This window comes from Salmo trutta, chromosome 20 (assembly GCF_901001165.1).
Source record: "Salmo trutta chromosome 20, fSalTru1.1, whole genome shotgun sequence".
In the NCBI taxonomy this organism is placed as follows: domain Eukaryota; kingdom Metazoa; phylum Chordata; class Actinopteri; order Salmoniformes; family Salmonidae; genus Salmo; species Salmo trutta.
In genome coordinates, this window is record NC_042976.1 from 42,523,744 (window position 1) to 42,544,779 (window position 21,036).

A 21,036-nucleotide genomic window follows, 5' to 3' on the forward strand; every position below is an offset into this window, starting at 1 on the left:
CATTTGCTATTCAACGCAACAGTTTTTGTGACAAAACTATCGGTAGAGTAGAAAATGCGATGGAAGCACATTGGACTTTAGATTTTTATTCGGTACATGAAAACTTAAAGCTGCAATATGTAACTTTTTGGGCAACCTGACCAAATTCACATAGAAATGTGAGTGATAGATTTGTCATTCTCATTGAAAGTAAGTCTAAGAAGCGGTAGATCTGTTCTGTGTGTGCTATTTAGTTTTTGCGTCTTTTAATTTCGGTTTTGTTCACCAACTTCAAATAGCTGAAAATGCAAAATTTTTGTTTATTGTAAATATATTTCACAGTGATTTCGATGGTACAGTGATTCTCTACACTATACTTGCTTGTTTTGTCACATGAACTGAAATTTGGCTAACTATTTGAATTTTAGCAGCTAGGGAATGGCAGAGCAATTTCTGCATAGTGCACCTTTAAGTGAGAAAGTACATTTTGTGTGTACTATGTCATCACGCACTGACCTTTATCAGCAACAAGTCCGTTTGGTTGAAATAGCACTGGTGGGAAAATGCCTACTGCTTTCTTTATGCAGATTTTTTAATATTCACTTGAAAATCTGTCACCAATTGAATGGAAACCTAGCTGTTGTAGTTAATTGCCACCTTTTCTGTGTTAAACTACAACTCCCAACTACATCGCACAGTTCTGGCTTGATCTGATTTATCTCTAGAGAAACTGTGCAAGGTGCACATTGAGCTCACAGAAGAAAAAAACCCAGAATTAAATGGGATTCAAATAATTTAACCGATGTTGAACAATTAGTTGTTTTAAAAAATAAAAATAGAACATTTTGGTTAATCACTCAGCACTATTCGACGCCAAACCAACTACTGGTGTGCATGGCCGAAGGGCATTACTTTCATGCCCTCTGACCTTAGCACCAGTTACAATCCAAGTGCCAATGCCGTTTAGCAAACTTCAGGCATTTACATTTGTTGGATTAAATGAAAATAGAACTCTTTGGCCACGCACACCAGTGGTGGGTTTGGCATCGAAAGAAGGATGCAAAGAACCTCATACCTACTGTAAAATATGGTAGCGGATCCTTGATATTATGGGACTATTTTGCTTCCACTGGTCCTGGGGCCCTTGTTAAGGTCAATGTCATTATGAACTTTACCCAGTACCAGGACATTTTAACCAAAAACCTGGTTGCCTCTGCCAGTAGGCTGAAACTTGGCCACAGGTGGATCTCCAGCATGACAGTAAGCCTATCAAAATCCACAAAGAAATGGTTAATTGACCACAAAATCAGATTTTTGCAATGGCCATCTCAGTCTCCGGACTTAAAACCCATTGAAAACCTGAGGGCGAATGGTCTGAGATTGCTCTCAATCTCATAAAACATTTTTGAAAAAGGCTCAGTGCCTTTATCCTCACAAGGGAGGGTCCTACACTATTGAAAACATGGGTGTCATTACTGTCATTCGACCCCTATCTTTTTGAGAGAAAAATATATTACTTATAATATATTACATCATATTTTTCTCTGAGCGATTGTATTAGTATAAAATAATAACAAAAAAATAAATGACATACAATAACAAATAACAAAAATATAAATGGCATACAATATACAGTGTAGCTCATTATTTATAATATTTATATTATACAGTCTCTTTTGCACATCTTTATCAAGGTTGCCAATATAGTGCACATAGGGAATAGTAGAATAGGGTGCCATTTGGGACAAGGAGGAACACTGGGAGCCATTGTTATCCATCCCAGTTCCCCTAAGAAATATGGAACATCAAAGCATTCTGGAGCACTTCTCTCCCTCTCTCCCTCCTCTCACTGTCTTTCACTCTCTCTCCCTCCATCCCTCTCTCCCCTCCCTCCCCCTCTCCCTCCTTCCCTGCAGCCCTCCCTTCCTCTCTATCAGTATGTTTACGTTGAGTTTTCTCATTAATGGCTTCCCATGAGTCGGCTGATTTCCCCTGCCTGTGTGTGGGCCCTTAGCTCTGTGTTAAATGTCCATAGTAGCACTTGTACAGAGCGTCATCACACAGCGTCTTAGGTTGCATCCCAAATGGCATCCTATTCCCTATGCTACATAGTGCACTTATGCCATTTAGGACGCAGCCAGTATCTTACATACAGAGATCCCCCTTTAGTGTCTGGCATAAGAAATAGCACTGAAACCATTTCCAGACATGTCTTCTCGAAATGTCTGTTCTTAGCCCTCTGATTTTCTAATAAAACAATATCCAGCTGGGGAAATGATTGTCCTGTGTTTAACATGCATGCCAGGAACTGTAGACTCAGGAACCCCATCAATGCACTGGAACTGATGAAAACTGTCCAAATGTCATGTTTCAGGAGCTGCTGACCTGCTGTGAGGAGGGGAAGGGGGAGATTAAGGACGGCCTGGAGGTGATGCTTAGTGTCCCCAAGAGGGCCAACGACGCCATGCACGTCGCCATGCTGGAAGGTACAGCAGGAAGGAGGCCTGTGTGCTGCATTCTATTTCAAACATCTCCAATTTTCTTAGAAAGGCTGTTCCATCACTTCATGTGGAAGTAAACTAACTAACCTTATCTATCCCTTTAAGGGACAGTTGTGAAATGTACAGTAAGACCTGCACTGCATGGAATAATACTATCTAGTAGGCAAGCATAGAGCTGTAAGGTTGTTTTTTCTCTGTCAGTTGGGGACAATTGGAATTGAAGTCTGACAATTCCAATTGCCAAAATTTGAAATTCAATAATTGCAAAGAAATGTGCTACTATTTCAATGATTTCTCACTAAATTGAAAAGGATAAGTTATTTCTTTCCAAAGTTCTTAATTGACTTCAATTCAAATTGGCCCCAACTCTGCAGTCCGTAGTGCATTGCTGTATTTAAAGAGCCATGTGATCTCCGGCAGGTTTCGATGAGAATCTGGACGTGCAGGGAGAGCTGTTCATCCAGGACACGTTCCAGGTGTGGGATCCCAAGTCTCTGATCCGGAAGGGCCGGGACCGCCATCTCTTCCTGTTCGAGATCTCCTTGGTGTTCAGCAAGGAGATCAAGGACTCGGCCGGACGCACCAAATATGCCTTCAAGAACAAACTGCTGGTAGGACTGGACTCCTTTTCTGGACCCTTTTTCTCCTGTCTTTGTTCTTCTTTTCTCTCCTCTCCTTCTCTTTTCTCCTCTCCTTTTCTCTCCTCTCCTTGCCTCTTCTCGCCTCTTTTCTCCTCTCCTCTTTTCTCCTCTCTTCTCCTTTCCTCTCCTCTCCTCTTTTCTCCTCTCTTCTCCTCTCCTCTCCTCTCCTCTTTTCTCCTCTCCTCTTTTCTCCTCTCCTCTCCTCGCCTCTTTTATCCTCTCCTTGTCTCTTTTCTCCTTTCCTCTCCTCGCCTCTTTTATCCTCTCCTTGTCTCTTTTCTCCTCTCCCCTCCTCTCCTACCTGCTCTGCAGTTAAAGTTCAAGTCAGAGGTCCATTTGAAATGAATGAAGCGGCACTTGACTTGAGATCTGAGGAATGAGACAGGTCACGTATAGTAATTTGGAGTTCCAGCTTTTCAAGGGCATTTTCTCAAGACAGTGTTTTCATATAGATATTGTGTCATCCAGCTGGCCAAGCTGTGAACCTAATAATACTATAACGATGTGATGCCTTGCATGTGTCCTGGGGAGTCCTGGTGAGTTGGATCAGAAAGGCAGGTGCTTTTAACCAGTGGAGATGTTTACTCCACACTGTGGGCCAAGAGGTTAGCCAACCCATTCCCTTTGATCTGCATCCAGCCTTGGGTTGGATGTAAAGCCCCCATCGTGTGTGCGTTGGATGGGTGCGCAGAGTATTTGTGCTATTGTGGGCTACGATTTGGACGACGCTCATATGTAGCTATTCTTGACTTCTTATTTCAATTAAGTCACTCTCAATTGAGGGTCTGCTAAATGACTAAGATGTAGATTATGTGTAAGCAGGACTTGACTACGGTATACGTGTTAATTGCCCACTTGTATAATAGGCTACAGTATATCAGGGTGTTTTAGAGGAAGCTGTGGAGGGAGAATACAAAGAGGCAGGTGTTGAATACATGAAACCCAGAGCAGATGGAGTGGTCTCAGTCCTGAATTAAAGCATGAATTATGAATGCATATGTGCGTGTCCAATAGCAGCTGTTCCAGGTTGCTTCCCACATGGCACCCTATTTGCCTTCATGGAGAGAGCCCTATGGGCCCTGGTCATAATTAGTGCACTATATAGGGAATAGGGTGCCAATTTGGGACACGCGACCAGCCAGGACCCAAGGACTACAGTCCACAGGGACAAAAAGGAAAGTTGGATGGGATTTACTATGACTGTGTCTTAATGTACCTCTTAAATGCCATCTCCTTATCATAAAGGGAACGTTGCTATTGGGGGGCTTTAAATGATAGTCAATGGTATACTGAACACATGATTTGGGATGTTCCAAGTCATAACAAGCATTAGAAAACAGTGTTTAAGAACTTGTTGTTCTCCATCTCCAGACATCAGAACTGGGCGTGACAGAGCACATTGAAGGGGACCCCTGTAAGTTTGCCCTGTGGGCTGGAAGGACCCCCTCATCTGACAACAAGACTGTCCTCAAGGTAGGTCCACAAAGGCATCTACTGATTCCTAAAGATAGTTTAGGGCAGTTTTCCCTTTTAGATCATAATGAATATGATTATACGGACAGGGGGACCTGATCCTAGATCAGCACTCCTACTCTGAGACGCTTTGTGAATACGGGCCCAGGTCTCTTAAAGCTGCCTTCTACTGATCTTCAAGATTTTTCAGGACATTGAGGGCCATTAAAGGCGACATAAAATAGTCTGCCTAAAGACTAGGCCTGTAAGGACCATGCCTTGCAGAAAGCATCATTTACACAGCAACAGCTTCAGGGTTACAGTGCAGTTTTTCTCCTTTATACGCCAACACCTTCTCGTGAACTTCAAGTGACAGAGGCCAGAGGATCCAAAAAGGTAATTCAATGTGATGTGGTGTGTCTCACCCTCCTCCCCAGGCGTCCAGCATTGAAGCAAAGCAGGAGTGGATCAAGAACATCCGGGAGGTGATCCAGGAAAGGATCATCCACCTCAAGGGGGCGCTGAAGGAGCCCATCCACATGCCCAAAACCCCTGCCAAGCCACGCAACAACAGCAAAAGGTGAGCAGGCCCATCACTCTGCCATGGCAGGCGCCCACATAAGCAACACCTGGAAGAATAAACAATAATCAAATAAACAAGAATCAAATTTGATAGATCAGTATGGCTCATTTATATTTGATTTGGTCCATCTTTTAAATCGGATGGCTAAAGATACGATACATCCCCTTCAAGAAACGAACATCAAGACAGACAGGGATGAGACACATCCCTTTTAACGCTGTGTGTGTGTGTGTGTGTGTGTGTGTGTGTGTGTGTGTGTGTGTGTGTGTCTCCAGGGATGCTGGTGAGGATGTAGACAGCCAGGGTGACGGCAGCAGCCAGCCAGACACCATCTCCATCGCTTCCAGGACCTCCCAGAACACTGTGGACAGTGATAAGGTAGGAGGACGTCAGGAACATCTCTTCTGTTCCCAATAGGGCTACACAAGATATTACCATCACACATATTTCACAATTGTGGAATGTGTATTGCATCAAACAAACAAAAAGTTACAGTGATATCGGTCACCTACAGTGCCTTCAGAAAGTATTCACACTCCTTGACTTTTTCCACATTTTGTTGTGTTACAGCCTGAATTTGAAATGGATTCAATTGTTATTTTTGTAAATGGACTACACACAATACCCCATAATGTCAAAGTTGAATTATGTTTTTTATTTTTTTTATTTTACCAATTAATTAAAAATGAAAAGCTGAAATGTCTTGAGTCAGTAAGTAATCAACCCCTTTGTTATGGCAAGCCTAAATACGTTCAGGAGTAAAAATGTGCTTAACAAGTCACCTAATAAGTTGCAATAACAGTGTTTAATAATATACTTTTTTTGTGACTACCTCATCTCTGTACACCACACAATTATCTGTAACGTCCTTCAGTCGAGCAGTGACTTTCAAACACAGATTCAACCACAAAGACCAGGGAGGTTTTCCAATGTTTCACAAAGAAGGGAACCTATTGATTGAGGGGTAATATTTTTTTTAAAAGCTTACATTGAATATCCCTTTGAGCATGGTAAAGTTATTAATTACACTTTGGATGGTGTATCAATACACCTAGTCACTACAAAGATACAAGCATCCTTCCTAACTCAGTTGCCGGAGAGGAAGGAAACCGCTCAGGGATTTCACCATGAGGCCAATGGTGACTTTAAAACAGTTACAGAGTGTAATGGCTGTGATAGGAGAAAACTGAGGATGGATCAACACCATTGTAGTTACTCCACAATACTAACCTAATCCACAGAGTGAAAAGTAAGCATGTACAGAATAAAAATATTCCAAAACATGCATCCTGTTTGCAACAAGGCACTAAAGTAGGACTGCAAATAATGTGGCAAAGCAATTCACTTTTTGTCCTGAATACAAATTGTTATGTTTGGGGAAAATCCAATATAACACATTACTGAGTACCACTCTCCATATATTCAAGCATAGTGGTGGCTGCATCATGTCATGGGTATGCTTGTAATCGTTAAGAACTGGGGAGTTTTTCCAGGATAAAAATAAATGGAATGGAGCTAAGCACAGCCAAAATCCTAGAGGAAAACCTGCTTTAGTCTGCTTTCCACCAGACACTTGGAGATTAATTCACCTTCAGGACAATAACCTAAAACACAAGGCCAAATCTACACTGGAGTTGCTTACCAAGAAGACAGTGAATTTTCCTGAATGGCCGAGTTAAAGTTTTGACTTACATTTTCTAGACCTGTAAATGGTTGTCTAGCAATGATCAACAATCAATTTGACAGAGCTTGAAATATTTTGAAAATAATAATTGGCAAATGTTGCACAGTCCCGGTGTGGAAAGCTCATAGAGACGTACCCAGTAAGACTAACAGCTGTAATTGCTGCCATAAGTGTTTCTACAAATGATTGAGTCGGGTGTGAATACAAATGTATTTCATTTTCAGTACATTTGCAAAAATGTCTAAACATATTTTCACTTTTTTTCATGGGGTATTGTGTGTAGAATTTTGAATTCAGGCTATAACACAACAAAATGTGTTATAAGTCAAGGGGTTTGAATACTTTCTGAAGGCACTGTGCATTGCAGACATTGCATTACATAAACCAATGGTGGCGTGCCGCGTCTTCGACTGCACAGTCGGGAATACAATTGCTAAATCATATGACGCAGTTAGCTGATATGTTAAACACTTATCATAGCATCATGACAGCTGGCACACATTTGCAATGTGGTCAGTCTGGCCAATTGACTCCTCCCTAGCTAGCTCTGCCCCCTGTAGGTCACATGATGGAGAGGTGATTGACAAACAGGGTTTCCCTGGCCTCTCTTATGTTTGCAGCAGGGGTCATGTGGGCTGGCATTAGAGATTAGACTCCCCATGTAGATGCTAGTAGGTCAGACAACAATCATGTGAAACTATGAAAAGTGTGTTAAGGTTTTGTGCGGGCATGTGCCCTCACTCAGCATATGAAGGACCGTATGAAATCAAAGTAAGGCTCATTTCAAACTATTTTGCAGCTAAATGGTGTCTCTTGAGTTAGAAGACACTGTATTGTTGATGTGGGAGAAGCCAGCGAATCCGACACCTTCCGCTTGCTTACAGCAGCACTACAGGGTCGGACAGGCCATTTGCTTAAATGAAGACGCTGCGGAGCTGGCGCGAGATATGGCTTGGAAAATATACATCAATCCAGGGATGGGAAATGTGTTGTACTCTGTCCCATTATCCCAACTGTTAGTGATGTTACGTTTGATACTGGAGCTTCAAGGCATGAGTCGAAATCACTACTTCGAAGCAGTGTGCCGATGCCTGTATCACTTTATCAGAAGCACGTGATCAATGACGTCCGAAGCTTCGTTTCGTCCAACATCCACCTGATTTGGTTCGGTAGAAGACAAAAAGTCTATCTATAATAATTTGGCTGTTCTAAATTATGTTGACCAGCAGCTGCCACTAGTGTATGCTGTGTTGATCAAAGCCTTGAGTAATGTACCTATTTTTGACACAATTGACTGGAAAACCTCAATGCCTCAGGAAGCTTATTTTCCCCATCACTACCGACTGTTACACAGAGAAGATTGAACGACTGGTTTTTCAGTGCCTGTCATTCAATCTTCTCAGTGTAACAGTTGGGATAATGGGACAATTCGGAGTACAACGCATTTCTACTCCCTCGATTGAGGTGAGTTTTCCGAGCCATATCTCACGCCAGCTCCTCTGTCTTAATTTAAACAGTCTGTCTGACCCTGTAGTGCAGCTGAAAGCAAGCGTAAGGTGTTGGATCTGCTGGCTAGTGTGGGAGTTAAGCTGGGCCAAGTTCAGTAGTCAAATGTTCCAGATAGAAATTAAATAAATAGGGCTGACATGATTCCTTATTCTACATATCAAAAAGACATGGTTGTTCTACCTCATATTTCTATCTGAACGTTCCACAACATTGTACTCTGTTGAACATACCGCTGATGGGCGTTCTGTTGTGAAGCTGTCTCTGGTCGTGCCTGTTTGTTGTCTTATTTTTTGGATGGAAGATCTCGCTTTGACCCTCCCCATGGTCCCTGGTCAAAAGTATCGCACTAAATAGGGAATATGTTGCCATTTGGGATGCAGCCAGAGAGGGAGGCCTGACCAGGCTTTTGTGACGCCCTATGGCCTTTTCACACAGTCCACCCACATGCCATGCTTTGCCCCAGTGCTAAATGTCACTCTGCCACACACAACAGACAGACGGGGCTCTAGAATGGAGTGACATGGCCTAGTTGGGCTGGGGATGAATGGGCTTGACGTGAGGGAAGTTTATGGAACAGCCTTGTGTTTGTTAGTTTGTGTATGTCCTTTCTGGGCTTCTTCTCGTGTGTTTTTCCATAAACTCTTGCCTTGTTTTTATCTCTGGAGCACAACACAATTTCTACTCTCCTGTTTGTAGCTCTTCCTGGCAGTTAGGACTGCATTCATTCTCTTGGAGGTTGTCTCAACTAAAGAACAATATTATTTCATTCAGTCTTGAGGTGGGAGTGTTGTCTTGTTGCTCTTCTTGGAAGGCTTTCTTCTTGGAAGGCTCAGTGCTGGAGCTCCGTTATAGTTTATTGCAAGTCCGATAAGCTATATTTTGATGTTGCTTATGCTGTTATGAATAGGTAGGGGAAGGCTGGATAGTACAAATCACAGTTCATAGCGCCAAACCTGAACTAATTTGAGCGGCTAAGTATCACTGACCGACTGTCATGATTTTTTTTCTTTTTTCTCTCTGTTATATCACAAGCCGAGCCATGTCAATTCTTCCACAGACTTGGTTTTGAGGTCTTTCCAAGCCCTTCCGATGCCTTTGTCTGATCCAAGCTGAAAGTTTGCCACTCTGCACAGACACATGCAGACTCCTGTCTCGCACCCACTGCTATGGCCCAGTGGCTGTGGCTTCCACTGAGGGAGGATTTGTTTTCACCCTGCATGGAACTGGAAGAGCTCGTCTGCGATCCAAATGGCACCCTATTCCCTATAGTGCACTACTTTTGTACAGAGCCCTATGGGATTCCCTATGGGCCCTGGTCAAAAGTAGCACAGTACATAGGGAATAGGCTGACATTTGGGACGCGCGCCTAGGCTGCATCCTGGGCTTGTCTTGCTGCCGTCTGTCTCCAACTTGTATTTTTCAGCGGTGTCTACTTTCCCCTGTAGATCCACCCAACCCATGGCTCCATGGAGTATTATAGAGTATTAAGTCCAACAACAACACTTTTTTGTAAATTCTTGGCTTGTAGATTGATACATGATGAAAACAGTTTTCTAAAATATAACTATTTTGGGTGTACAACAGAGGCGGGCGTATTCACGAGGAACAAAATGGAAGCAAATGGATCGAAACTGGGAGGGACTACCTGAACTTGTCCAATAGGAAAGGCTGTTTTTTTGTTTTCCATTGCAAAACATTTTACTACGGTATGCACTTATGACTACGACCCATAGTTCACAAGGGTATTTAGGCCTCTGTCCCTCATGCTGCACATCTCATGGATGTTGCTGTGCTCTGCTCATTCACTAAGGCAAGGCTGTGTGCCTCTCTCCATGAATAAAAGTTGACTCCTCCACCCCTGTCTTACCATATAATGAAGTTATTCTCCCATTGCCACCGCTGCATCCATAAGTCATAAGACGCCTCATGCTCCTCCGATGGGAGAGGGTTCTCTCTCTATTGTAACGTTCTCTTTCCCTCACTCACGCGCTCTCTCTCTCCAGCTTTCCTTCTCTCGCTCTTTCTCTTTTTCTTTCTCTCTACTTTTCTGTCTCTCTCTCTCTCTCTCCCTCCATCTGAAGGCAAGTGTCAGCTTTGGGCCGAGTTGGGCTTAGCGGTGCCACACCCTCCTTCCCTCAAGCAAGCAAGCAAGCAAGCAAACACACACACATTCCCTAATACACACACTGTCAGAGTGTAGATCATCACAGCAGCTTGGGGTATCCAGTGTTCCACAGGCTTACTATGAGTAGTAGAGACGGGTCATAATAACAAACACTACTGTACAGCCTGCCTGCCTGGCTCAACCAATCAGAAGGCAGAGCTACTTGAACTGAGCTTAACTCACAGCAGCGCAGAGAGAGTGCGAGCAGAGAAAGAGACACCATGCCAAAGTGGATGAGCTTTAAACTTTTCAAGGAGAGCAGTCGCGTAAGTAATAGACCCTAGCTTCTCTACCGAAGTACCTTGGATCTTTTAAAGACCTTTGACGTTTAGAGAAGGTTTTGTGTAGGCTACGGGTCGTTTGTCATTTTCAAAGGAGTCCTGCCAGATGTTGTCAGGCACTTGTCTGCTGTGCAATTTTAAATCATACCAAATTCATTAGTTGAATCTATTGATTTCATGTTTAGCTTGATCTTGATCTTTAAGATTGTAATTCTACTGTCTGAATCACACGAGAGTCCAAACTGTACATTACAGGTATGTATAGCTTCTCCACATATTCACCATAATAGAGAACATGTATATCTCGCCACATAGGCATATCATTCATGGGAATCATATTGGAGTCACATGAAATGTGTTAATGTCAGATGGCTGTAATGTTATGCCGGAGCACTGAGAAGAAGCACATTGCCGTGTTGAAAGGGAGTTCCCTCCCTCATGTCCCAGTAGTAGAGCAGATTAAGGGTTAAACTGTGAGGGCTGGCTGGGCCAGTCGACAAAGGAAGTAGGCTATTAAAATTGCCTCAATGAGACAGTACTTACTGACTCACTGTGCAGTTCTGAACATAGAATTATGGATATTGGCAGCCTAGCAACATGACCAAAAAAAAAACATCCATCTTGGTCAGGAAAAGTTAAATTCTAGAAACTGATCAAAATGTTGAATTATAGGATATGTTTGGCTCTGGCTAAAGACATGGTTGCAGAAGGTTAACACTATAGTGGCTTGTCTTGTCTACTGTTTTACTGAGTGTATGCGCAGACCTGGGTTCAAATACTTTAAAAAAAGAATTTCAAATACTGTATCTGTGCTTGATTAAGCTTGCCTGTTGCAATGGAACCGATCGAAAAGTCCCAAGTGTAAACCCTGCACACCTGGCACTCCAGGCAGGCGAAAGCAAATGCTTCAGATTTCAAATAGCATTTTAACCCAGGTCTGTGTTTATATAGTATGACTAAGAGAATGAGGGTTGAGGCAGTGTTGAGATGAGTATGCAGCAGACGGGTATGTCTTTATGACTGAAACACAAGGAATGCTCGGCTGGCATTCAAAATTCTTGGCCCGCGAGTGATTTTATTTGGCCCTCAAGTTTACTGAGCAAAAATTGACTGTAAAACAGGGATAGGCATCTAGATTCAGCCGCAGGCCGTTGTTTTATTTATTTATTGTATTTTTTTACCCCATTTTCTCCCCAATTTCGTGATTTCAAATTGGTAGTTAGTCTTGTCCCATCGCTGCAACTTCTGTACGGACTCGGGAGAGGCGAAGGTCGTGAGCCATGCGTCGTCTGAAAAACACGAACCTGCCAAGCCGCACTGCTCGCTTAACCCGGAAGCCAGCCGTACCAATGTGTCAGAGGAAACACCGTCCAACTGGCGACCATGTCAGCATGCATGCGCCCAGCCCACTACAGGAGTCGCTAGAGCGCGATGGGACAAGGACATCCCGGCCGGTCAAACCCTTCCCTAACTCGGATGACGCTGGGCCAATTGTGCGCCCCCTCATGGGTCTCCCAGTTGCAGCCGGCTGCGACACAGCCCGGGATCGAACCAGGATCTGTAGTGACGCCTCTAGCAGTGCCTTAGACCGCTGCGCCACTCGGGAAGCCCTACCGCATGCTGATTTTTGTCAGAGTGGATGGTCGGGGGACCAGAACAACTGAGCCCAAAAAGAGATTGTATTTGAAAATAACAATAATTTCATACCTTGACATACCTTCACAAATGTCTATATTTTGTGGGAATACTTGGGAACAGTAAACTGGGTGATTTGACAGTATTTTTATAACTTCCCAGAATGCACCAGGCGGCCCATTGATTACTCATGGGCAACGTACACAATGGGCGTTAATAAGATTCCAATGGAGTTTCCCCATCTCCTCAAAATAATCTCTTGTTGAATCAACAAATCACACCACATATTTTACTTTCTGCTTTGATCCTATGGGTTCACTCGCAATGGCCGCCAGTCCACCCATTATGCCGTCATTGACTTAAATGGGGATGCCCGTTCTATTCTATTCTATTTCTACGGCAGCACAAACAGTGAGGAGAGGAGATTAATTTTTAATTTTTTTGCTATTCTAACCGTTATTATGGAGACCGCGTCATCCACAATTCCATGACCGTCACAGCCCTACTCAACGCTACTAAAAAAGCCTTGACCACTCCAGCAGGGCTGAGTATCGCATTTACCCCCACCCCCTCCCCCTTTCTACTCTAATTGTCTGAAGTTCCAATTCAGTTAAAAGTCTGTCAATTGTACATCATTTGTAGGCTTATGTGTTACATTTGTTCTTCATGGACTCCTAGCCTTGCTTCTGAATCATAATAACAATGAATCAAAACACCCACAAGGAAAAGCAATCTCCATCACAAAGACTATGGCTGGTGGCCATCCTAACCAGGGTTGTATTCATGAGGCAACAAATGGAAGAAAATGGAATAGGGAAGGACTACCTGAACTTGTCCAATACGAAACCCTTCCGTTGCAAAACGTTTTGTGGTGGTGTGTCCTAATGAATACGACCCTGAGTGAGCAATATTTGACGTGTGTACCTTGTGAGAGGCTTGACCACATCTCTGGCTGGCCTGGAGATCTCTTAGCAACGGGCCCTGTCTCCCCCCCGGTGGAGGTGACCTGAGACCTGATACCGTGCAGATGGTGTCGAGGGGAGGTGAGGTCTGCGTCCCAAATGGCATCCTATTCCCTACACAGAGGGGCTCTGGTCAAAAGTAGCGCACTATATAGGGAATAGGGTGCCATTTGGGACAATACCGAGATGAGACGACGCCGGCCACATCTGCTGCTTGCTGCAGCTTAGACCTAACAGCTGCTGACATTTCATGGACAAAACTGTGCTGGGGGACAGAGGGCTCATGTCATGTCAGCTCCATTGTACCGTAAAGCCTCCATCCATGTCCCAAATGACACCCTATTCAGTGCACTTTTTTTAACCAGTTCCCTTAGGAAATAGGGTGCTATTTGCATTCAGAAGACCTTGATTTACTTAACTTTTAGTTCTCATTGTCAAAACATTGCACATGGAAATGTTGAGCATTGCTGTTATGATTATTAATTGTGAATGTTTGCACTGATTCTTATCATACTATAGAGAAGTTGCTTGGCTTGCAATGACCTCCCTTTGAACAATATTGCAGAATACTCCCTGGCACAGTAGTTGATTATCACAGTTTGACTTGCGGAGTGTTTATCTTTCATTCAGCTAATTAACAAATGACAAATGGACATCACTCGCATTGCTATGATCATTTGGTGGGTTATAATTATTTATCTGTTTCTCCTCTGTCTTCAAAATTCAAAATGTTGCAGCTCCTTTTAATATAAAGGCCCTTTGATGACGAAACGTTAGTCTCGGATGGGTTCCGCCACAGCCCTGGTAACTCAGACACTTTACAATTTCCTGTTCCTTTTAGTCGGCATGGCTCTGACATCCACACTATTTAGACCCAGACTGGGTTCTCTCTCACTTACTCACTCTCTCTCGCTGTCTCCCTCGCTGTCTCCCTCGCTGTCTCCCTCGCTGTCTCCCTCGCTGTCTCAACACACTGAGCCAAATGTTGTCCTCAGTGGGTTATTTATGGAGACGGAGCGAACATTTGAAGAGTCCTGTATTTATGCTTTTGACTTGGGTCTCAATGTTTTGGGCTTTTCCAAATGGGCTAATGTCTCAAACAAAAGTTGGTTTTATTTGCCATAAAATGAAGTGGAGTTTAAATATAATGCTTTAACCCCTACCCCTTGGGCCCGTCTCAAATGGCACCCTAATTCCCTATGTAGTGCACTACTTTTGACCAGCGCTGTGTGGGCCCTGGTCAAAAGTAGTGCATGAAATAGGGTATATGGTGCCATGTGGGACTCAGCTCTTGTTTTTTTGTGACTGTTGAAAACAGAGGGCACACCCTTATTGTTTTGGAAGATTCGTCACTGACACCCACACGATTCTACCGCAGTGCGTTATCCCTGGCTCATAACACGGCGCTATTTTTCCATGTGGCTTTGCAGGAGAGGGATCTTATTAAGGGATCTTATTGTTGTATGCAATCATGAACTTTTTGTTTTTATATAGTCTCTTTTACAATGGCCATGAACAGTCTCCCTCAATGTATTTCACATGAATCTGGCCTTGTGTCCTTCTATGTATGCATACTGTGATCCCCCTTAACTGTCCAGGTCCAATCATATTTTATTATGGTCACGAAGATAATTAGGCCGAGTTACTGGCAGTTGTTATTCTACTAATTGGACAGAATTAATCATGTGGAGGTCTGTTGTGCTGCTTGCCAGTATAAAGCCAACCGATGCTACAAAGCCCACGACAAGACAATTATGGGATGTATTAACGAACAAGTATTTATCACTATAGTAACAAGGGATTCTTCTGCAGGCTGTTTTGTTTTTGTGAAATTAACTCCTTTGGGTACAGTTTCAATGTAAGACACCACTTAATGAGAGGTCAGTTCACTGATGTTCCGTTGGCTTTGGAACACAGGGAGGTTGTTGTTTGATTTAGGAGAGAGGGTGAAACACAGATCCTGCAGCTAGCTGTCTCCTATAAAATATGTTGAGAATCTTATAGGCATTATTCACATGTTGTGAAACACTGATCTTGGGTCATTTCGTATTTCCCCCACTAATGGTTAAGGTTAGGATTGGGGGAGAGGAAGCTGATCCTAGATCTGTACCCAGGGGAAACTTCAGGCTGGATCCTGTAAGGACAGACACTGAGGTGGTGCTGTGGCCTGCATGGCCTGCCTGCCTGTTGAGAGTAAACATACATGACATCATGCTGGAGTATTAAGTGAAAGCAGGTAGACAGGAAGAGGAGAGGCCCAGGCTGTCTGAGCCCCACTTGCACTCATGGATTTTACAGCTGGGACCAGAGGGCCAACCATGCACCTCGCAGAGTTACCTCTGACCAGATGGCCATCCAGGAGTTACCTCAGAGTTACCTCTGACCAGATGGCCAACCATGTATGTTGCAGAGTTACCTCTGACCAGATGGCCAACCATGTATGTTGCAGAGTTACCTCTGACCAGATGGCCAACCATGTATGTTGCAGAGTTACCTCTGACCAGATGGCCAACCATGTACGTTGCAGAGTTACCTCTGACCAGATGGCCAACCATGTACGTTGCAGAGTTACCTCTGACCAGATGGCCAACCATGTACTTCGCAGAGTTACCTCTGACCAGATGGTCAAGCGTGCACCTCGCAGAGTTACCTCTGCTCTCAGGGCCGATGGAGCAGGGGTAAAGTAAGCCGGTCCGGTACAGCGTCCCAGTAAAAGGTGAGCCTATCACAGTAATTAAAACAAAATGCAAAGGAAACTATAGGCAATTGCACCATTGTTTAACATTAGCCTGCTGCAGGTCAGCTGCATGAAAATGACCGAATTGACTTGACACTCCAAATTGCATTGTGGTTCGACGAGAACACAAACATTTTGCCAAGTCGGATATAAGTGGCCGAGAACAAGATGCGCGCGTACAGCAGTGGGCCTAATGAGTAGTGGCTAAATGTCTTTACAAGTTTAGGTTTTTGTAACCGATGTCTCTTTCCATTCATCAAATTGCGGGTGCACAGTGCACTGTTTAAATGCTGTAATTATTTAGTGAGTGGACGAACATGTGCGGGTAGCCAACGGGAGCGCTTTTTGAAGTGATTGTTTGACAATCAGATGAAACCATCAAGACTGGTTGTGTTTATGCCACGTTAAAATGTAATACATGATCGAAGGTCCACGGCAAATCTTTACTGGGCCGACAGAGATCATATTAAATTAATAGGGATTCTATATATATATATATATATATATATATATATATATATATATATATATATATATATATATATATATATATATATATATATATATATATATATATATATATATATATATATATATATATATGAGACCCATAAACAAATGTTGTAGGTCCCTGGGGAGTAGGGTGAAGTTGCCCCTAGATGTTGATCCTGGGTCAGTTTTGCATTTCCCAACTAATGGTTAAGGTTAGAAACTGATCCTAGATCTCTACCTATGGTCAACTTTAACCCAGAGCTTTCTGTTGACTCTGTGAACTCTGCCCTATTATGCACTGGGTGTGAGCTGTTATGTTGGTAGCGTTCGGACATGACTCATGCCTCTTATCAATTCTGTGGGCATATTAGTCAGCCTGTTGAGCTGAGAGGTGTGTATTAGATTCTCCAGTCAGGCAGATATACCATTGAACTCTGTGGGCCGGTTTCCCGGACACAAATTAAGCCTATTCCTGGACTAAAACCCTGTTTCAATAAAGAATTTCCATTGAGCATGGCAATGTGTTTTTGTTGTTGTTATAGACAATGTAATAGACTAAGCGTTTTGCCCTTGAAAACAGTCTTTGTTTGCCATGTCCATGTAACTTAACTGGGACTTACAGTGACATTTCTAATAATAGTGAGCTCTTTAATGAAGCACATGTTTCGGCTCAGTGATCCTCAGTGGTCAGAAATGGGAATATGGAAATGGAGGGAGGGGACAATTTAGCGAGTGATGCATAGCCTGATGATGCTTCCAGAAAGCTGTGGGTGGTCTGTCTTGATATACAGTGAGCTCCGAAAGTATTGGGACAGTTACACATTTGTTGTTTTGGCTCTGTACTTGAGCACTTTGTATTTGAAATGATACGAGTGCAGACTGTCAGCTGTAGTTTGAAGGTATTTTCATCCATATCAGGTGAACCGTTTAGAAATTACAGCACTTTTTGTACATAAGCCCCCCCCCCACCACCAACAGTATTGGGACAAATTCACTTGGATATTAAAGTAGTAAAAAGTTCAGTATTTGGTCCGTCTATCTTTCTCATTCATCATTATTCACGATTCATTCATAATAATGGTAGTATCCACATTAATGTAGAAGAGTCTAGAATCTATTCTTATTTCCATTAAAAGTGACTTCAAAATAACACTTTTCCATTCATTTTTTTTGGGCACAAAATAATCTGAAACAGAACCGAAACGAACAGAATATGCATCCAACAAGTTTGTCGAGTCACAAGTTTGATGTAGTCATTGTGTGCTATGAATATGGGACCAGAGTAGAGCGTCTGAGCAGACGAGGAAGTGTTGAGTTGACTGTAAGTGACAGCCCGAGGATTGATCCTATTTTCATTTCCCAAGGTGCAAGGTGGAAGATTTACTGACTTCCAATTGGCTGCTAGCTTGATGATGATTGTGAAACCAGAGATAATCTTCCTCAGCCAGAGAACATTAATAATCATAGAGGACTAGGGATTTCCTCATAACTGGGAGCCTGCAGTCATTTATGACTCTCGTCGATCAAACTGGTATAGTGCTACAACCGTTTCCTCATGTAGAGGTCCCATAGGCTTGCGTCCCAAATGGCACCCTATTCCCTATATAGTGCACTACTTTTGACCCAGAGTTCTATGGGCCCCGGTCAAACTGGGTCGCTATTTTTGAGACTCAGCCATAATCACCAGACGACTATGCCTATATGTGTCCGTTTATTACCACACTTCACTAACATAGTCATATAATACCATCCAGTTGAGTCATTTAGTGGGTGTAAATATGAGCAGGTTGAATCTTGCCTTGGAGGCTGAACTGAGCGATTTCCACTAGATGTGCCAGCTGCAAAGTCAAAATTTACTATATTGTAAACATTTCTGAAAGCAAAAATTTGCTTTTTGGTCTTAATTTAAGGTTAGGTTTAGGCATTAGGGTTAGATTTAAAGTCTGATTTTAAGACTTTGTGGCTGTGCCAGCTAGTGATCACTCTGCAGATCTGCCTCCAGAACAAGATTTGTGACACACACAGCTAACATGCTAAATATGATGGCATGACTTCTCTTTCTAGGAACTAAGCTGATCTCGGATACTGATAATGAGTTCATGATGAGGTCAACTGTATTGAACTCTCCTACATATTTATTTGGACAGAGAAGCTTAAATATTTAATTTGGCGCTATACTCCAGCATTTTGGATTTGAGATCTATGAGGTGACAGTACAGAATGTCACCTTTTATTTGAGGTTATTATTATACATATCTGTTTTACCGTTTTATCATAGAAATGAAATCACTTTATGTATCTAGTCCCCCTACTTGAAGATATAAGTATTTGGACAAATTCACTTATAGTGTATATTGTCAAAGGTTTAGTATTTGGTCCATATTCCTAATATTAAATGACTACATCAAGCTTGTGACTCTACAAATTTGTTGGATGCATTTTCAATTTGTTTTGGTTGTGTTTCTGCTATGTTGTGCCCAATAGAAATTAATGGTAAATAATGTATTGTATCATTTTGGAGTCACTTATTGTAAATAAGAATAGAATATGTTTCTGAACACTACATTATAGTGGATGCTACCATGATTGCGGATAATCATTAATGAATTGTGAATAATGATGAGTTACAAAGTTATAGGATTAAATATCATACCCATAAAAAAATGCTGTTATTGGTAATGGTGAGAGGTTAGCTGTTTTGGGGGCCATGATCTTTGTGCATCTAACTTTCTCACTCATCATTAGTCACGATTCACATTCATAATTATCTGTAATGATTATCATAAGCTGTCCCACCTGTTACCCTATTCCCTGGAAAGCTTACAGCTCAGGCTCCAGTGTAGGTCAAGCAGGTAGCCTAGTGGTTAAAGTGTTGGGCCAGTAACCGAAAGGTTGCTGGATCGAATCCCCAAGGTGACAAAGGAAAATCTGTTGTTCTGTCCCTGAACAAGGCAGTTAACCCACTGTTCCCCCGTAGGCCGTCATTGTAAATAAGAATTTGTTCTTAACTGACTTGCCTAGTTAAATAAAAATGGTAAAAAGCCCTGTGTGGTTATGACAGTGAAGTGTATTCAGATATTAGTTTAATGGAGTGCTATGGGCATATGCATAAAAACAACCTGAGCTGTGAGCTCTTTCCTTTTCTCTGCCATGACAATAGTATTATTTGTGCGAAAGACCCACCTTGTTTTAAAGACTATATAACTCACTGTTCTCTCTCTCTCGCTCTGTCTCTCAGCTCTCCGGGGGCTGTGAGTTGACGGTGGTGCTGCAGGACTTCACAGCAGGTTGTTCCAGCGAGCTCAGCCTCCAGACGGGTCAGACGGTGGAGTTGCTGGAGAGGCCCAGTGACCGCCCCGGCTGGTGTCTGGTGCGGACCACCGACCGTAGCCCCCCTCAGGAGGGCCTGGTGCCCAGCTCGGCCCTCTGTATCTCCCACTCCCGCAGCAGCGTGGAGATGGAGTGCTTCTTCCCCACAGGGAAAGGTAAGGGCATCAACCATTTTACTGTTGAATAAAGAAGGACAGATATACTAGTAGATCTTTTATAGAATGATGATATTTGGTCAACAAAAACAAGAAGGACCAATGGACTGTTGGTAAAAGTACAATGCATTTAATGTGATGCCATGTTCAATAGAACGAAATCTTACGATTGTCTTGGTCCTCCTTGTTTTAAAGAAAATGTGTTACTGTCGTTTTATTTGGCAGCATGGTAATGTCACTTCTTTGTATCTCTCATTTAATGTCAGAGCTGTGGAAAGATTTGATATGAATATACCCGCAGCAGATGTTTACCATTGTTTCACCTGCCACAGGCACTGCAGGATTTTTCAGAACTTGGAAGCATTTTGTTTCCAGACAACTCAACATGTCTTAGTCCTGTAGAGGGAGGTGTTGGTTGTCACTAGGATTCGAGGCAAGTTGGCTATTTGACAGCTAGGGGAACATTTTGCCTCTGAAGAGCACTTGACATTTTACCTCGGTACAATATCCGTCTCCACTTACATCACTCAGAAAGGTTTTAGGTATAATGATGGCATTTTTCTCAAAAAGTTTTCAGCTCCACATGCTGCTCACACTCTGTGATTAGTAGCTAATGCCTCCCTGCTTTCCAGGACAAACGTAAAAGTGGTTCAGTTAGGACTTTCATGGAGGCTCTCTCTAGCGTGGTCTAATGTTGTGTATATGGAATTGTAATTAGATTTTGATGTAGTGTTGAAAGGTGGTAGTTTTGACACTTGTCATGTAACTTTAATTTACGTACAGGTATCCATTGTCCTAATGAAACTTTAGAGTTAAAGAGAGAGAGAGCATACCACAGAAGTTTATAGAGTTGAACTTAGGGGTCACTGTGTGTCACATTTAGCCCAACAATGAGCACCATTATGCTCTTTCGAACACAGCCCGTCCATAG

At 42.8% G+C, this 21,036-nt stretch overlaps 1 protein-coding gene and 1 long non-coding RNA gene across 4 annotated transcripts in view; one reads left to right on the top strand and one right to left on the bottom strand.

Annotated features, from left to right (window-relative positions):
• The window catches only part of LOC115156096 (kalirin), a 288,273-nt gene that overhangs the window by 198,850 nt on the left and 68,387 nt on the right, over positions 1-21,036 (top strand). The window contains exons 29-34 of one of the 2 annotated variants that reach the window (XM_029703397.1): positions 2,354-2,465; positions 2,901-3,091; positions 4,493-4,594; positions 5,011-5,153; positions 5,432-5,534; positions 19,859-20,105. In XM_029703397.1, coding sequence (XP_029559257.1) covers positions 2,354-2,465; positions 2,901-3,091; positions 4,493-4,594; positions 5,011-5,153; positions 5,432-5,534; positions 19,859-20,105 — 898 coding nt within the window. Of the gene's footprint in view, positions 1-2,353; positions 2,466-2,900; positions 3,092-4,492; positions 4,595-5,010; positions 5,154-5,431; positions 5,535-10,674; positions 10,780-19,858; positions 20,106-21,036 lie in introns of those variants that run through there. The other variant, XM_029703398.1, reaches the window with a different exon arrangement.
• LOC115156097 (uncharacterized) lies at positions 1,919-19,892 on the bottom strand. 2 transcript variants are annotated; one of them, XR_003868179.1, is made up of 3 exons: positions 19,804-19,892; positions 4,999-5,517; positions 1,919-2,367 (listed from the first exon to the last, which is right to left on the bottom strand). It is a non-coding gene; the product is annotated as an uncharacterized LOC115156097 (long non-coding RNA). The 2 variants fall into 2 exon arrangements; XR_003868180.1 differs by lacking the exon at positions 1,919-2,367 and adding an exon at positions 3,372-3,490.